Below are 16,271 nucleotides of genomic sequence, written 5' to 3' on the forward strand. Positions count from 1 at the left end.
AAGGCCCAAGAGACCCAGAGAACCTACTACGACCGCCAAGCCAAGCTTCGTCAGTTTCAACCTGGTGACCGAGTAATGGTACTGGTACCCACGGCCAAAAGTAAGCTGTTGGCCCAGTTGCAAGGGCCCTATGAAATAGTTGAACCCGTAGGGAAAGTAAATTACAAGGTGCGACAACCAGGACGTCAAAAAGTAGAGCAGATATATCATGTCAACGTTCTGAAACCATGGCATGCGCGAGAGGCATGCACAGTGATTCGAGAAGGGCTGCACCCAGGGAACAAAAATCCTGAACAAGTGAGGGTGTCTCCTGATCTAACGACAGCACAGAAGAAAGAGGTAACTGAGATGATTGCCCAATATCACGATGTATTCTCGACAAAGCCAGGTCGCACAACCGGGACATATCACCACATCATCACAAACCCTGGGGCCAGAGTAACTATGAGGCCCTACCGGGTGCCAGCAGCCAAAAGGGAGGAAATAAAAGCGGAAGTCAGGAAAATGCTGGAGATGGGGGTCATCGAAGAATCCCACAGTCAGTGGTCCAGCCCAATAGTGTTGGTGCCCAAACCTGATGGCACCACAAGGTTCTGCAACGACTTCCGTCGATTAAATGAGATATCCCAGTTTGATGCCTACCCTTTACCCCGCATAGACGAACTAGTGGACCGTCTGGGGAATGCCCGGTACTTGACAACCTTAGACTTGACGAAGGGGTACTGGCAGATTCCCCTAGTCGAAGATGCAAAGGAAAAGACGGCGTTTTCTACACCAGAGGGGCTCTTCCAATATACGGTCCTTCCTTTTGGACTACATGGGGCTCCAGCTACCTTTCAGCGCCTCATGGACAAGTTATTACGCCCCCATACCAGTTATGCTGCAGCCTACTTGGATGACGTGGTGATTCATACCCCAGACTGGGAGACCCACTTGGAAAAAGTGGGGGTGGTCCTTGATACCTTCCGGCGAGCTGGCCTTACAGCGAACCCTGTTAAGTGTGCTGTAGGGTTCACGGAGGCCAAATATCTTGGCTACATGGTAGGAAAAGGTCTGGTAAAACACCAACTGAATAAGTTGAGGCCATCCAAAATTGGCCTCGGCCAAGTCGTAAGAAGCAGGTCCGAGCATTTCTAGGGATGGTGGGGTATTACCGGCATTTCATCCCCCATTTTGCTACAAGGGCGAGTCCCCTAACGGACTTAGTGAAGGCCCGTGGTCCTGATCCAGCCAGATGGTCCGATGCAGCAGAAAGGGCATTTGCGGACTTACGGACTGCCCTCTGCAGTAACCCCGTATTGATAGCCCCAGATTTCAACAAGGACTTTATCTTACAGACAGATGCATCCGAGGTAGGGTTAGGGGCCGTCCTGTCACAGATGGTTGGGGAGGAGGAACACCCAGTTCTCTACCTCAGTAGGAAACTCCTTCCGAGGGAACAAAAATATGCAGTTGTAGAGAGAGAGAGAGAGCGCGCGCCTCGCTGTAAAATGGGCCATGGAAAAGTTGCGTTACTACCTGCTGGGGCGCAGATTTGTCCTTGTGACTGACCATGCCCCTCTTCAATGGATGCAACGGAACAAGGAAAAGAACACAAGGGTAACCAGGTGGTTCTTATCCCTCCAACCTTTCCAGTTCCGCATAGAGCACAGAGCAGGGAGTCGCCATGGCAATGCCGATGGCTTATCACGCGTACACTGTCTGGCATCCCAAGCTGCCCACCCCTTGGTGTTGAACAGGGGGGAGGGATATGTGATAGACTCAGGCCAGTTGGGTACAGCGGAATAGCTGAAGGCAGATATACTGGCCACTGGATTAACAGTTTTCTGTTCCCTGACTGACCAGAGCAGGGGCTGCTCCAGGCTAATGAGAACACCTGACTCTAATTAACCTGTAAAGAGTCAGGTGAGGCCATTCAGTTAATGTGACCACCTGACTCTAATTAAGGCCCTGCTGATACTATAAAAAGGGCTCACTCCAGTCAGGCAGAGGAGCCAGGGAGCCAGAGGAGAGGAAGTACAGCTGAAGGGCTGGTTACTGAAGACACCCTAAAACATCGTTAAAGGAGCCCTAAGGTAAGGGTGAAGAAAGGAGAAGCAGGAGAGCTGTGGGGAAGTGGCCCAGGGCAATGTAGAAACTCTGGCAGTGAAAGGTTGGCTGCCAACAACTGCTACCATTAGGGTCCCTGGGCTGGAACCTGGAGTAGAGGGCGGGCCCGAGTTCCCCCCAACCCACCACTACAGGAACAGCTCCTGGAAGGGGAAGTCAGGTCCCTGTCAGGACAGGAGGCTGAACAGAGACTGTGGGAGTTCTCTCACCAACCTCCTTGCAGCCTATGATGAAAAGGGCTCAGTAGACTGTAACCCTGGCCCTAGAGAGAGAAGGGCTATGTGGAGGGTCACAGTGAGCCACTGAGGCTAAGCATAAACCGCCTAGAAGCGCAGGACCCACAGGAGCAAGGTCAGAGCTCTGCCACAGCTTGCAGAAATTGAGACTGCTGCAGTCCAAAAAACAAACACACACAGTTTTGGACATTATCTACAGATATAGCTGTTCAGTTCCACTAAAAAAAAGTTAAGTTTTTAAACTAAAAATCATGATTTTGAAATCATATATGAGTTGACATCAACTTAAAGTACAAGTCAAGAATTTTTCCTTGAACTAAACTGCTTATGGCTCATTTGCCATGGTATAATCACAGGCCTGGTATGGATCCTAGTATATATCCTCCCAGAAAGAGCTTGCAAGATTTCTAGTCATATCTTCCTTTTACATCTATATTTCATGGTACAGATACAATTAGGACCAAATCTTCAGCTCATGTAAATCCACTGGCTCCAATGGAGTGTGATTCAATGTGAAGGAGGAATAGTATGAGTAAACAATGATTCTGTTTAAACGCAGACTTAACATCATTGTTTGTGTGGCTCCATGCTTCAGATTTTACACTATTTAACCTCTTCTTATTGAGGTAATGGTCTGCAGAAACCTTACCTTAATCATCACAAACCAAAATTTTTGCAACAAGACAGAAGTGCTCCACACTAGCTTCTTACAGCCTTGCCTCATCCACTATCAAAATTGGGCAGTGATTGAGACCAGAGTGAGAATAGTGACTATGTAACTGAAGATCAAGTAGACACATGCGTGCATGCTGGAGAACTTGGCTTAGTAGTAACCGTCATGGCAGCACACATGCCTTTTTGAACCCTCATAGCCCCTCCCTGGTGTACTTATCGGCAGTGCTGTCCCAACCCCACTCAATTCTTTCACACTGAATGCCAAAACTGGAGACTGATGCAGAAGGGATGGAGAGTCGGTTATGGAATACACATCTGCACCCACTTCTCAAAGAACAATTATAGCACAAGTAGATCATTTTTGAGTAATTAGAGACATGTATTTCACTCAAGTGAGTCAAGCAGTAATGGAAGGAGGTGGGGCTCAGTGTCTACTTAAAACAACTGAAGAACTGCCTGTCCAAAGCTTGCATCTGATCTACACATAGTTGTAATAGCATAGTGCTTGGTAAAAATATGCACGGAAGACCAGGTAGTGGCCCTGCATGTGTCCAATATAGAGACATCATTGAGAAACACAACTGAAGCTGCCTAGGTTCTCATCAAATGAATCAGTCTATTGGGGAGGTGTAGTCTGAGCTAGCCCACACGCTGTCATAATAAAGGACGTAATCCATGTGGAAATCATCTGTGTGCCTGACCCCTCTTCTGATCCACTCAGACACGAAGTGGAAGCGATGCACAAAAGTTTAGTGCTTTTCAGATGGAACACCAAGGACCATCATACAACCAACAAATCAATGTGCTGCTCATCTGCATTCAAATGAGGCTTAGGAAAAAGATACAGGTAAGTTTACTGATCGGTTAAGGTGAAACTGTGAAACCACTTTAGACAAATTTTGGTTGTGGTCTGAAGGACACCCTGACTTTGAAAAAACTGTGTATAGAGGCCAGGCCAGGCCATTAGGGCCTGCAGTTCACTTACTCTCCTTGTGAATATAACAATAATAAGAGACTGTCTTTTGGCAAAAGGAAGGACAGGGAACAAGTTGCTAAGTGCTCAAACAGAGGTCTCATGAGGGAAGCCAGCACAGTTTATGATCCCACAGAGCAACAGCTTCTTTTACAGGTGGAAAAAAGGCAGACAACCCCTTTTAGAAATCTTCCATAGAGTGAGAGAAAAATATGGAATCCACTTACCTTGCTATTAATGGTTAACATAAGCTATTTGAACATAAAAAGTATTTACATTGTTTATGGAATTAGTTATCTGGCAAGGCCTAAGCAACTTGTTCACCCAGCTCAGAAAGGCAAGAACTACTCCTCCAAAGATGAAGAAAATTCAATATCTTCTTTGATAACCATTTATTGATAAGTTTAAAGACTAAGAATCATTTAAATTTAAGAAATATTTTTAACAGAAAAAAACAGCTGTAATCTGGATTAATTTAAAATGGAATTTTGACTTATTAAATTCTGATAGAACCATAAAGTTGAATTACAACCCTGTTGCTTACACATTCCCAGAATGCATATGCTACCGAAGTCCTCACATATAACTGGGCCAATAAAGCTGTCAACGGAATATATTTGGGTCCAGTCATGCCCCTGAAAGAGGTGCCTCTTTGATCCTAAGGCTATGAAAGCCAAGAATTTGGATACTATCTCTTGGCATTCTTCTTAGCTTCATCTCATCCACTTCATCTCATTCAAGCCAGCAAACAAGCAGCAAAAAGACAGCTAAGACACCAAAGAGCAAAGAAGCCACCATGCTGCATCAAGAAGAAATAATCTTCCAGTTCAGCATTGCAATATGACATCACCACCAAGAATTCAACACTAGTGGTGAGCCTGAGTGTGTAAAAGCACTATCAGTAGATTAGATTTGAGTTATAACCTTCAATTTATTTTAAGGTGATATGTAAATACTATTGTCGTTTAAGATACTAACTGTTTCTCCTGTTAAGCAAAAGATCGTTAGCTTATCTCTCTCCAGGAATACATAGTCTAATCTTAACAAAACGAAACAGTAGGATTTAATTTGAGTACAAGACTCAAAATTTTAATTAAGTTGCCTGTTTTAAGACTGTTCCCTACAGTGAGTTGATGAGTTTAAGAAAAACATTGCTCTTATAAATGAGTAATTCTTTGACGACCGTCTAAATAACCAAGTTAAATACTTTCTTCAGTTTCATAGGATTTTCAGTTTTTCATAGTTAGCAAGTATGAGTATTTTGCTTTTCTTTAGTCATGCTGTCCTCTAAGGAATGGTAAGAGTCTTTAATATAAAGTAAATAAGGTTTTTAAAATGCTTAAGAAACTTCATTTAAAATTAAAATGCAGAGCTCCCCAGACCAGGACCCGGGCAGTGTGAGTGCCACTGAAAAAATCAGCTTGTGTGCCGCCTTTGGCTATAGGCTATACATTTTTAGCACTTTAGGGGATAAAATTACTTGGCATGCAACGCTTGGAAAAACCACACCATTTACCCTTATGGCTAGATGACCAATTATTTCAGTTGTGTGTGATGAGGAAGAGAGACATGAAAGGAGATCTGAAAGCCTAGAGCTTGGGATCTGATTTTAAACAGGGAGAACTGAAAGACCTTGTTAGTTCTTGGTTTAAATGCCATTAGTGTTTTTGTAACTCTCTCAATACAAGAAGGTGAGTTAAGACGCATATGAAGACTACAAGATCATTCTTATGCAAGCTTTAGTATAGCACTATTTGAAGGAGAATTTGTTCTAGAAAAAAGGGTATCTTACCTCGTTTTTAAGAACCATGTCAGTTTGAATATGATAAGCCTCTAGGAGCTCTTCAACAGAATGCCTGGAATACATGATTAATTACTGTATAAGTGGAAGTTCATACTATATACCACCTTCTCACTAAAGGCAAATATAGTAAATTGTTCGAAAATTTAGCAGACGACGACTTGATCATGAAGGCTGTACATTACATATGGTTACCTTGAAATATTTTCTCTGAAAGGCTTTTCTGTTTTGTAGAGGTGTTTTGTTAAATTTGTAGGTGTCCTATCATCTTCTTCCTAGTAATTAGAAAATATTGGTAATTCAGTCAGTACTTAACATGAAAAAACGGTTCCCTTCATTCAAGTTATAAATGTAAACAAGTATTTTAGATACAATATTTTTAGATGCAAAGACTGTAAAAAGCAACTGGGCCAAGATATTTAAAAATGGATGCCTAAAGTTACGCTGCTAAATCCATATTTAAAGCACTTAAACACTGAGCACCCAGCAATTCCCACTGATTACATCCAGCAGCTCCCACTGCAAAAATATTTTCCATCTGAGGCCCTCAAAGCAGTTTGAAAACAAATGAAACCTCAACATCTCTTTAAGGTAGGCAAGTACAGATTGACCCCTCTGTGCCTCTGTTTCCTAGAGTCACAGAGAAGTCCAGATCTCTCTTCTGGAGTGTGCTTTAGCCAGATGACCATTCTTTTCTTCTATAAATATAAGCCAAACATTTGCAAGACATTTTGGAATATAGATTTTCCACAAAACAATTGGACTTGAGGGATTCTTAGAGTCTTTTCATGGAGAGCCAGTTTAGTATTCAGTTATTCATGACCTGCCCTCAGTGGAATCCTGCAAGTGGAAGTGGTGCTGTTTGTGTAATTGGCTTAATTTCTGCCAATAGTAATCAGCCTTATTCAATAGCACTGCTTTCTTCTTGGTTGGGGTGGGTGGGAGAGCAGTGGTGGGGCGGTTTCCTAACTCAGAAAGAGGACAGTAGAAAGAGACTAGCCCCATCTCTACTCACTCCTACACAAACATCAATTCCCACCTGAAAAGTTAGTCTAAAGTGGTACAGTGGTCCAAAATGTATTTAATTTATTTCCTCTATTCAGAGGAGAAAGTCAAGCACAATACTATGTGGATTAACTACAGTCTGTTACTCATGCAACAAAGTTATGTGTCAATCAGACCACTAACTGACCACCACTTCCATCCCCTTTAAACGTGTCAGCAAGCATATAAAGACCATAAAAACCTTGGTTGTTTTTTCTTATGCTCTCAAAATCCAATCCAGAGGTTTCAGAGATTATATAGATTTGTAAATCCTTTTTGGATTTTTTTTTTTTTAAACCACATTTGGAGGTATATTCCACCTTCCCCTTCCAGCATGGCAACATTACATATACAGTTTCAGCAATATAAAAAGTCAGGATTATTATAACTGGAAGTTTAATTTGTACTTACTGTTCGTGCCAGATCTCTGCATACTACACTATGGGTCAAGAGCTGCAGTTTAATCTCTGCATCCCATTTTCGACAGTTCTGAATGTATTCATGACTTCCTACACAGTGCTTACTGTTAAATGAATGAATACTGTAGTTACCTGCCATTTCAAAATATGCAAAAAATGTTTTTCAATCAGCACTCAAATATTCGAGATAGCCCTGTCTGAGTCCTCATCCTTTAGAAATGCTTTGTTATTTTCAAAGATCTAGGTTAGACATTAATATCTTGATTCAGCATTAGTCCTGCAGAACATCTCTGAATTTTCAGCCATTGAAGAGAATTAAGACTGCCACAGGATGTAGGTGGTCTTAAAATTTAGCAATTTATAGAATTCTAGTAGTGTGCATGGTCAACCGCCAATTCCAAAAAAAGTATTTAAGAGTACATCTTAATTCTGATTTAAAAATCAATTCCTTCTGTGCCTACAGATTCATTTACCAAGTTGCTGATATCTGAATAGCAGCTGAAAACTATGTTATTCTCTCACTATAGTCAAAGACCCTAGAAGCCTGCATACAAGCACTCTCATTCACCACATGATTTAGATGAGGAAGAGACAGATTTCTAGGAAACTTTTCAAGTTATCTTAGTTTTCCTCACTTTGCAGGATATGGGATCCCAGCATATGCTCAGATATTAACAGGAAATAGATCCCATACAACACAAGTCTCTTTAAAATTCTTATCCACAAAGAGAAGCAAGCAATTCCAGTTACAAAGCCTTCTTCACAGATTTGAAACAAAGGAGAATTTGGTTGTTGAATTTTTTTCTTTCAGTCCATGAAGAATTTGAGAACCCCAGTCACACCACAGAATGCAAAAGATTCTCTAACCCCCAGTTTAATTTCCTCCTACTTTTCTCTTGTGCAATGAGGTGTTTCCCTTGGTTATGAACCCAGAAACAGCCCAAAATACTACTTGTCTATGATAGTCATTTCTAATCTATGTAAGTTTTCCAAGTGTGTTCCACATCGTATTTGAAAGAGCATTCAGAAGTAAAAAGGTCACTCGGGGGGGGGGAAATCCTTATATATCAGCCTCAAGAGAGGCGAGAAAGCAATTTAGGAAAAGGCCTAAAGCCTGTTAAAGGCAGAATAGGAAAAAATGTTTTGGCTTAATTTTCCCAAATGACAATATATACATGTAACTAGAATCTACCATCAATAAATAATGCAAATGTGGCTTGTATTTTGATGAGTAGGCCTCCTAACTCAGTCTAATCCTCCACAGTACTTTTATTTTATTTTTTTTTTTAAGTGAGTAGGAGGGGCTACAAACCCCAAAACAACTGATATAACATCACTTCCATTTCTATACCATGATCCAACGCATGACAAGATTTGCAAGATGTTCATCAGAGTCTAGGATCGTGAAAACAGCCTTAGTGGAAACAGGATTCTCATTACAAGGCAACCTTCCAAACCCCGAAGTTAGCTTTTACTGAACTTGAAGCGAGTGTGAACTTCGTTCAATCCCTTATGATCTGACAGCCTGTTGCTTAAATCAGCACTTTATCCATCAACATCAGTTTCTAATGAAGACGGCTCAGAAAACAGGAAGTTCAGGTAAGAGAATGAATATGAGCTGAAGTGTGAAAACTAGCCCTGGAGAGGCAAATAAGGTGATTTATATAAAGTTAAAAAGTGAATTCAGTGCAGGGAAGAGCAGACATACTGAGACCTAAAAATGTTGTCTCATTTATTTGCTGAACAGGCAAAGAGGTACCTAACAGTTTTGAAATGCAGTGTGGTACTCAAGCAACTTTAAAATTCTATAGGTTTTTAAATGCCCCCTCCCCACCCCCCGGACTGTCTCATCCCCACTTCAGTCAGTCACACAACAGCTACTGTAACCAAGCTAGAAGAAGCTCAAAGACCAGTGTAACTTTTGAAAGATTACTCTCATGAGGAGAGTGGAATGAATATAGAAATGGGAACTGATCATATGATGTATTAGCCTTTTGTGCTCTACTACATGCTAGAACAGAAAAGCCAGTTTCCAGATTAATGAATCTGCAGGGACATAGTACCTATGCACACACACTTCCTCCCCTGTGCCCCCCATTACAAAGGAAAAGTAGTAATATTCAAATTCTAATATTCAATTACATTCAAATTTTGCAAATTTACTTTTACACATTTAATGATGGATAGATTTTCTAGTAACTGTGTTCTGAACTGAGTGACAGTTAAACATTAATAAAAATTAAGTTGGCTTACTTCTGTAGAACTTCTTCTTGACCACAGACTTTCAGGATATAGCTGCTAATGTCCACTTCATTCAAGTCATCATGTACCCAGCAAAGTGCCTGCATTATTATAAGCTCGACAGGAGAACTCACTGTTTAAAAAAAAAAAAAACCAAACACCACACAGTAATTTTCATCTCAAACAGGAATCCTTATTGTACTGGAACATTGGTTTAGACCCAACTTTAATGGAAGAAAATTAAGTATGTTACTAAGGGACCAGGAGACGGCTCTGACGGATAATGTAGAAAGCCACCGCTTCCCGCAGCTCCCATTGGCCAGGAACGGCGAACCGTGGCCACTGGGAGCTACGAGCAGCTGTACATGGTAAACAAAGCGTCTCACGGCCTGCCAGAGGCTTACTCTGAACAAGCCGCGAACCAAGTTTGGGAACTCCTGCTCTACAGCAAGGAAAGCACCCGATCTCTCATATCTCGCAGAAGAGTCTATTATTCACAGTGGAAATATCCATATGCTGGTGGAAACCAATACAGGAAGTTGAGGTTCCATATGTTCTCATTCTGAGTTGCCAAATGTAGCAGCTACAACAGCAGTATAGTTTGGCATTTGTGAAGGATGTAAAAATTCTAGGCGTCTACAGTTTCAGCTACTGCAGAGTAGAACACCAGGGGAATGCTCTGACACCCATTTTCCTTTGAACATAAGAATGGCCGTACCGTGTCAGACCAAAGGTCCATCTAGCCCAGTATCTGTCTACCGACAGTGGCCAATGCCAGGTGCCCCAGAGGGAGTGAACCTAACAGGCAATGATCAAGTGATCTCTCTGCCATCATCTCCATCCTCTGACGAACAGAGGCTAGGGACACCATTCCTTACCCATCCTGGCTAATAGCCACTTATGGACTTAGCCACCATGAATTTATCTAGTTCTCTTTTAAACGCTGTTATAGTCCTAGCTTTCACAATCTCCTCAGGTAAGGAGTTCCACAAGTTGACTGTGTGCTGCGTGAAGAAGAACTTCCTTTTATTTGTTTTAAACCTGCTGCCTATGAGATAATTAACCCTCAGGGAAAAGAGATTCTTAGCTGCCCAGATTCTTTCCTTCCACATGCCATTCAGTATTTCCTGCTTGTTCAGGTAGGACAGATAACAGCAGTTGTCACCTAACTTCCTTACCGAGGATTGCTAAAAGTTAATACCCATATTTACGTCTGAGTTTTTAATATATCGTGCAGTCTTGTCCCCAAAAGGGACATAACCTTTGCTGCCTTCTTCAAGAAAGGTTAGACCTTAATTCCCAGAGCACAGTTTGTGATTGAATTGGGCTGATTTGCAAGGGTCTTGCTGAATCCATACTTTTTTGATGACTGCCATCATGTGCTCCAAAACCTAAATGATTCATTTAAGTCAAAATCTCAAGCCCTTATAATTGCAAAAATAAACTTTAAGTGAGCAGAATATGACATGATGCAAGGATGTCTATCTGACCCTGTAGACAGCCTCAAACAGCTTTGAGGGAAGTCTGAATAGCTTTTTCAGTGTTTTCAAATACATTTGAATAAAAAATAAATAAATAAAATTTAATTCACAATTAGGATGAGAAATGTCCAAAAGGAAAATTTTCCATGAAAAGGCATTAAGTGCCAAAAAAGTAAGGTTTGGAATGAGTGCGCCATCTCAATATTTATAATTAAGACTTTCAGAAGTCACTTAAATTCAAAGGAATAAGTAACTCATTAAAAAAAATTAGTAATCTGTTGAACTACAAAAATGAACTGTGAACTATAAAATGGAAACACTTACCATCACATGTAAATGTTACTGGCTGTTGGAATCCTTCAATTTCTATAGAAACCTTGATACTGGCATTCTCCCCACTTATATTTCTTTGCAGCATGACTGGACTCAGTACAAAGCCTGGATTTGTGTGCTGATTGTTATAGGGAAAATTGGTCCTCAATCTGTAAACAAAGAGGGTTTTAGTTAATGAAATATTCTATGTATAAGTCCCTTGTCTGTCATGCCCTGCAATGGACTTGTCTGAAAGTAGTACCAAAGGCCAACAAGCAGTTGAAAATGCTTTTTCATTCTTAATTTAAGCTGTAGATACAGAAACATTTGACTTATCTGCTCTTTGCACCCCAAGACTACCCATAACAAACAGATGAGCAACTAGTTTAAAATTAGTGTGTAGGCTGGAGCAAGAGATTACTTTCACATGTTAAGCTCATTGATATCCATTATCTTGATATTTGCATAATGTTCTGATTGTCCATGTTTAACTTTAAGTTACAATTTAAGAGCAAACTATACTGTAGCATCTGCATAAGACAGCTAATTTTCAGAGTTTAAAAAATCCAATACTTTTGGAATACAAGTCCTCAAAGCACTCTAAAATGTTTAGTCTTTTGGCACTGCTGACATACACTGTTCAAATCCGATTATTTCAAAACACTGAAATTTAAATAAAGAAGCAATAAAAAGGAGATAAGCTAAGGGCAAAAAAATTTGAGGAAGAAAGGAGCTCATTTTGTTTTTAAGCCTTGTAAACCAAATTGCTAATGAGAGCCGGGTATATGTAATTTTTCCCCCCCATTTGTTAGAAAATATGTTCTCAGAAGTAAACTATTTTCAGTAAAAAGCAGCCACCAAAAAAATGCCATTAAGAATTAGGCAGAATATTTAAAGTCACTAACTTTTTGCTGACATTACAGCAATGTTATAGGACATTAGGAACAGAGGAATTATACTGGTCTATCTAGCAAAGTATCCTACCTGTGTAGTTAAGTATCCTGACAGTGACTAACAACAAATGCTTCAGAGAAAAATGGAAATCCCTTATATGGCAGCCTGCAGAAGAGCTGTTAGTGGTTTAAGTCTTGAAGCGGATATATTTAATTAACCTTTTAAAACATTCTTATTCCTATCCAATACTCAAAAAAGTTTGCCTCAGTATCTTGTAGCAGTGAGTTCCACAGGTTAATTATGAGTTGTGTAAATAAAACTGAAGAAAGAATACAAAGTTACCCAATGAAATAAAGGTATACCCCCTTTTTGTATTTGGAGAAGGAGTAAATGATAGCAACCGACAACTTCTATCTCATTCATTACTTTTTAGGTCTTAATTTCCTTTCAACTAAATTTTCCTGATTTTAGTGCATTTAAATATACAGAAAAATCTTACACTGTTATTATAATAGCACCCAGAATGTGCTAGGTGCTTTCCAAATTCAAAAGAAAGCTGTCCCTGCTCTGAAGAGTAATATTCCATGCCTTTAGTCATTTGTCATCTCTCTCTTGACCTTTGTCTATTTTGTCACTTTTGAGATGGAGCGACCAGAGCGAATGAAGTATTTAAAGCAATACTAGTTGACTAATTGGATGCATCTTTCAGACAGACAGATCCCTACAAATAATACAATATATTCAGGATCTTGTGAATAGTTTTAAAGCAAACAGACTCTGAGATCATGCAGTATCCAGTCCACAAAAACAAACTAGAACAGAGATTGCTTTGAAGTACAGATACAAAATTGTAAGGATCTTAAGACAAACCAAATATTCAGGGTTCCACTTCTTAAATGATTCAAGAACATGTAGGACTTGCCCTAGCCTATCTGCAAATCATGTAGTTGGTCACAGAGGAAGGGTTGAGGGAGCAGCCGAAAAGCAAGGGGGGGGAAGGGTGAGAAGAGGAGAGAGAGACAAAGCCTCCCTTACTACCTCCTCTTTGTCTCTCTCTCCTCCTAGGTCTTTACGTTCTCCTTGCTTTATTCTGCTCCCCTTGAGCAGCATCTCCCTGCTCCCAGATACCTCTTTCTCCAATATCAGTAACAAACAGAAATAGACAACTCATTCTCCCTGGTGAGAGACTAGATTAGAGAAGAAGTTGAGGTTTGATCATTGCAGTCAGCCTGGATTTCAAGTCTCTTGCCCGGGAGGGCAAAGGCCAAGGACATCTTTCCTCAAGAAGTTTATGCCTGTCTGAAGGAGGTGGCAGCAGCCTGTGTGTCTGGAGTTGGGGCCAGGGGACAACGACAATGACTGAATGCATTTCCAGCGTAGAGATAGGGCTCGTTGGGAGGGTGAGAAGGGAGGAATTGATTGGGAAGAGGTAAGAATTAAGAACTTCGAGAAGAGGAGATTGAAAAACCAAGTGAAAGCAAGGAATAGAAAAGGAGAGACAAAGAAGGAAAAGAAAAACCTGTACTTTAGAAAAATGTGTGTAGGGGAACAGGAAGAGACAGGAAGTGAATACACTCAGTCATATCAGTAGATCAAAAAGAAAAAAAAGCAGGCAAGAGACATTTACTACTTAACAGAAAACAATGCTAAAATGTTAAAATATGCCTCAACGAAAGAAAGGAAAAGGGGTTGGACAGAACAGACTGATGTGAGGAGAAAGACATACTGAAGCTTGCCTAATGCAGCAAAGTGTGCAGGGCTAGTCCTGTGAACATTACTGGATGTTCATGATATTTGAACTTTGATATTTATTTCCAACCTGAGGACAGCAAACACCACCATTTAATTATTTGAGAATTAATTTGCAATCAGTAACTGCTTACTTGGTAATTGCTTGACAAAAAGCTGCCAGCTCTTGATTCCGCCCTTCAATATCTTGGAGAAGTGCATTTTCTGTTGTCAGGCTAGTGGTCCCATTGTCTTGCTACAGTTAAAGGATAAAACAAAACTTTAAACTGGTTGAAAACATACTCCCATAAACCTTCAGATCACTAGTCAAACCTCAAAGCAATGTTGTATCCCAACTAGATTTCAGCTACATGAAATGTGAATTTACAGATATTAGCAAACATATGTAATAAGAAAATCAATGTTTCTGTTATGATTGACTTGGTTTTGTATCAATTTAAATCAGAACTGATTCTTTGCAACATTAGCAAATTGGAAAGGCAACACTCATGGAAGCATGGAATCTGGCTTAGATAGCTGTCTCATATCTTGGCTATAAACAGCTAACTCTCCAAATGCACTACCCGCCAGATTGGCGGGTAGTGATTGATCTATCTGGGATCGATTTATCATGTCTAGTGTAGATGCAGATAAATCGATCCCCAATCGCTCTGCCATCGACTCCGGAACTCCACCAGGGCGAGAGGTGGAAGAGGAGTCGACGGGGGAGCAGCAGCCATCGATCCCACACCGCGAGGATGCAAAGTGAGTGATTCTAAGTCAATCTGAGATATGTCTACTTCAACTATACTGTTCCCAGGTCCGAGGAGGGGGGGGAAGGGGAGTCAGGAAAGAGGAGGTGTTGTATGGGGCAGCGCAGGGCAGGGGCTCTGGGGGTGGGCTTGGGATAGGGACTGGGAGCGGGGGCGGATGGGCCAGGAGTCCAGGGGGGTCATCAGGGGGCCAGAAGCAGGGGTGTGTGGATAGGAGGTGGGGGAAAGCCCACGCCCCTCTCCCCTAACCAGCCCGCCATACAATTTTCAAAACCCGATACGGTCCTCAGGCCAAAAAGTTTGCCCACCCCTGCACTACATCTTGGGGAAAATAATTGCAGCAGCCGTGGCTGCTCCATTGCCTGCTCCCCTGTGACACTGTGGGAGCCGCAGGAAGCACATGATAGAAGCTTTGCTTATTATGCCTGAGCCTACTCAAGCACCAAGCAGCAAAGGATGGTTTCCTTCCCACACAGAGGCCTGGGGGAAGGAAGGGAGAACATGCATATGGGAGAAGAAGCTTAGAATCCACCAGTTAAAGATTTCTGCTTCTCTGACCCAACAGTCTGGGGATGTTCTAGTGGACAGTCTCCTCAGAAGGACATTCTTTGGCTGTCCCCAGCAGAAGAAAGATGCTCTAGCCACTCCCTCTTCCTTGCCTGAGTTAACATACCCTTCTGCATCAAGGGTATGTTAACACTACTGTTACTAGGACTTCCTGAAGGGGAATTTTGGGATGACATACGTTTCCCCTCAGACTGGTTAAATAGCATAAATGGAACAGAAAAAAGGCAAGAAATCTGCCCCCCCAAATACTAATTTAGGTCTCCTGACCTTTTTGAAACATATTCAGACTTCAGGCTAAGGAGGGTGGCAACACTGCTCCAGCCTGAGGTGAGGTGTTATTGACTATAAGTTATTGACACCAGTTCTGATCAAGCAATAGAAATATTGGAAGATCTGGTGTAAACAGGTCTCTGGGAATTTAAGCATAGTGTCTGGTCAAGAGTTGGTCTTACTAGCACAATCTCAAAAGTAGATAGGTAAAAGACTATTTATGGGGATAAAGAGGAATCTGTTTGCCCTCCTCAACTCCTCTCAATACTCCAGGCAACGGAAAGGGAAGAAATTGACTATCTGTAGTTACTCCTGAAGAAGCTGAAACATTACTGTTCAATTCTCAATGGGAATGTTTACTCATATATACAGTAGTTCCAATTTTATGACTTCTACTTTAAGCTTCTAAGGTCTAAAATACAAGTACCTTTTTGTGGTAGTAGAGTGAAGAAGATAAAAATGAGTTTATTTCAGAAATCAGTGCAACATTTTCATGTAATAACCTGCACAAACATTCCGACAGCTACTTTTAGTGAACTCTATGTCTAAAAATCTCAAGTTCATCTCTTGTACATTTTTGCCATCTGTTATACCAGATAAAGCTATTTAAATACAAAGCTATCATATGTATAAATATGATTATGTTGAAGTTACACATTTTATTAGGATTTTAGCTTTAGAGCCTTCTGCCACTGTAGCATTTTTGAACCAGTTATTTTAATCATGCCTTTGATTCCAATTTAAGGCA

At 41.0% G+C, this 16,271-nt stretch overlaps 1 protein-coding gene across 1 annotated transcript in view; it reads right to left on the reverse strand.

The window, feature by feature from the left end:
* Positions 1 to 16,271, reverse strand: part of PIK3C2A (phosphatidylinositol-4-phosphate 3-kinase catalytic subunit type 2 alpha) — a 96,462-nt gene that overhangs the window by 52,826 nt on the left and 27,365 nt on the right. The window contains exons 3-8 of the mRNA XM_045013944.1: positions 14,069 to 14,169; positions 11,304 to 11,461; positions 9,511 to 9,631; positions 7,250 to 7,361; positions 5,990 to 6,069; positions 5,786 to 5,849 (exon numbers count right to left, since the gene is read on the reverse strand). Of these exons, the coding sequence (XP_044869879.1) occupies positions 5,786 to 5,849; positions 5,990 to 6,069; positions 7,250 to 7,361; positions 9,511 to 9,631; positions 11,304 to 11,461; positions 14,069 to 14,169 (636 nt within the window). The remainder of the gene's footprint in view (positions 1 to 5,785; positions 5,850 to 5,989; positions 6,070 to 7,249; positions 7,362 to 9,510; positions 9,632 to 11,303; positions 11,462 to 14,068; positions 14,170 to 16,271) is intronic.

This window comes from Mauremys mutica, chromosome 4, assembly GCF_020497125.1.
Source record: "Mauremys mutica isolate MM-2020 ecotype Southern chromosome 4, ASM2049712v1, whole genome shotgun sequence".
NCBI lineage: Eukaryota > Metazoa > Chordata > Testudines > Geoemydidae > Mauremys > Mauremys mutica.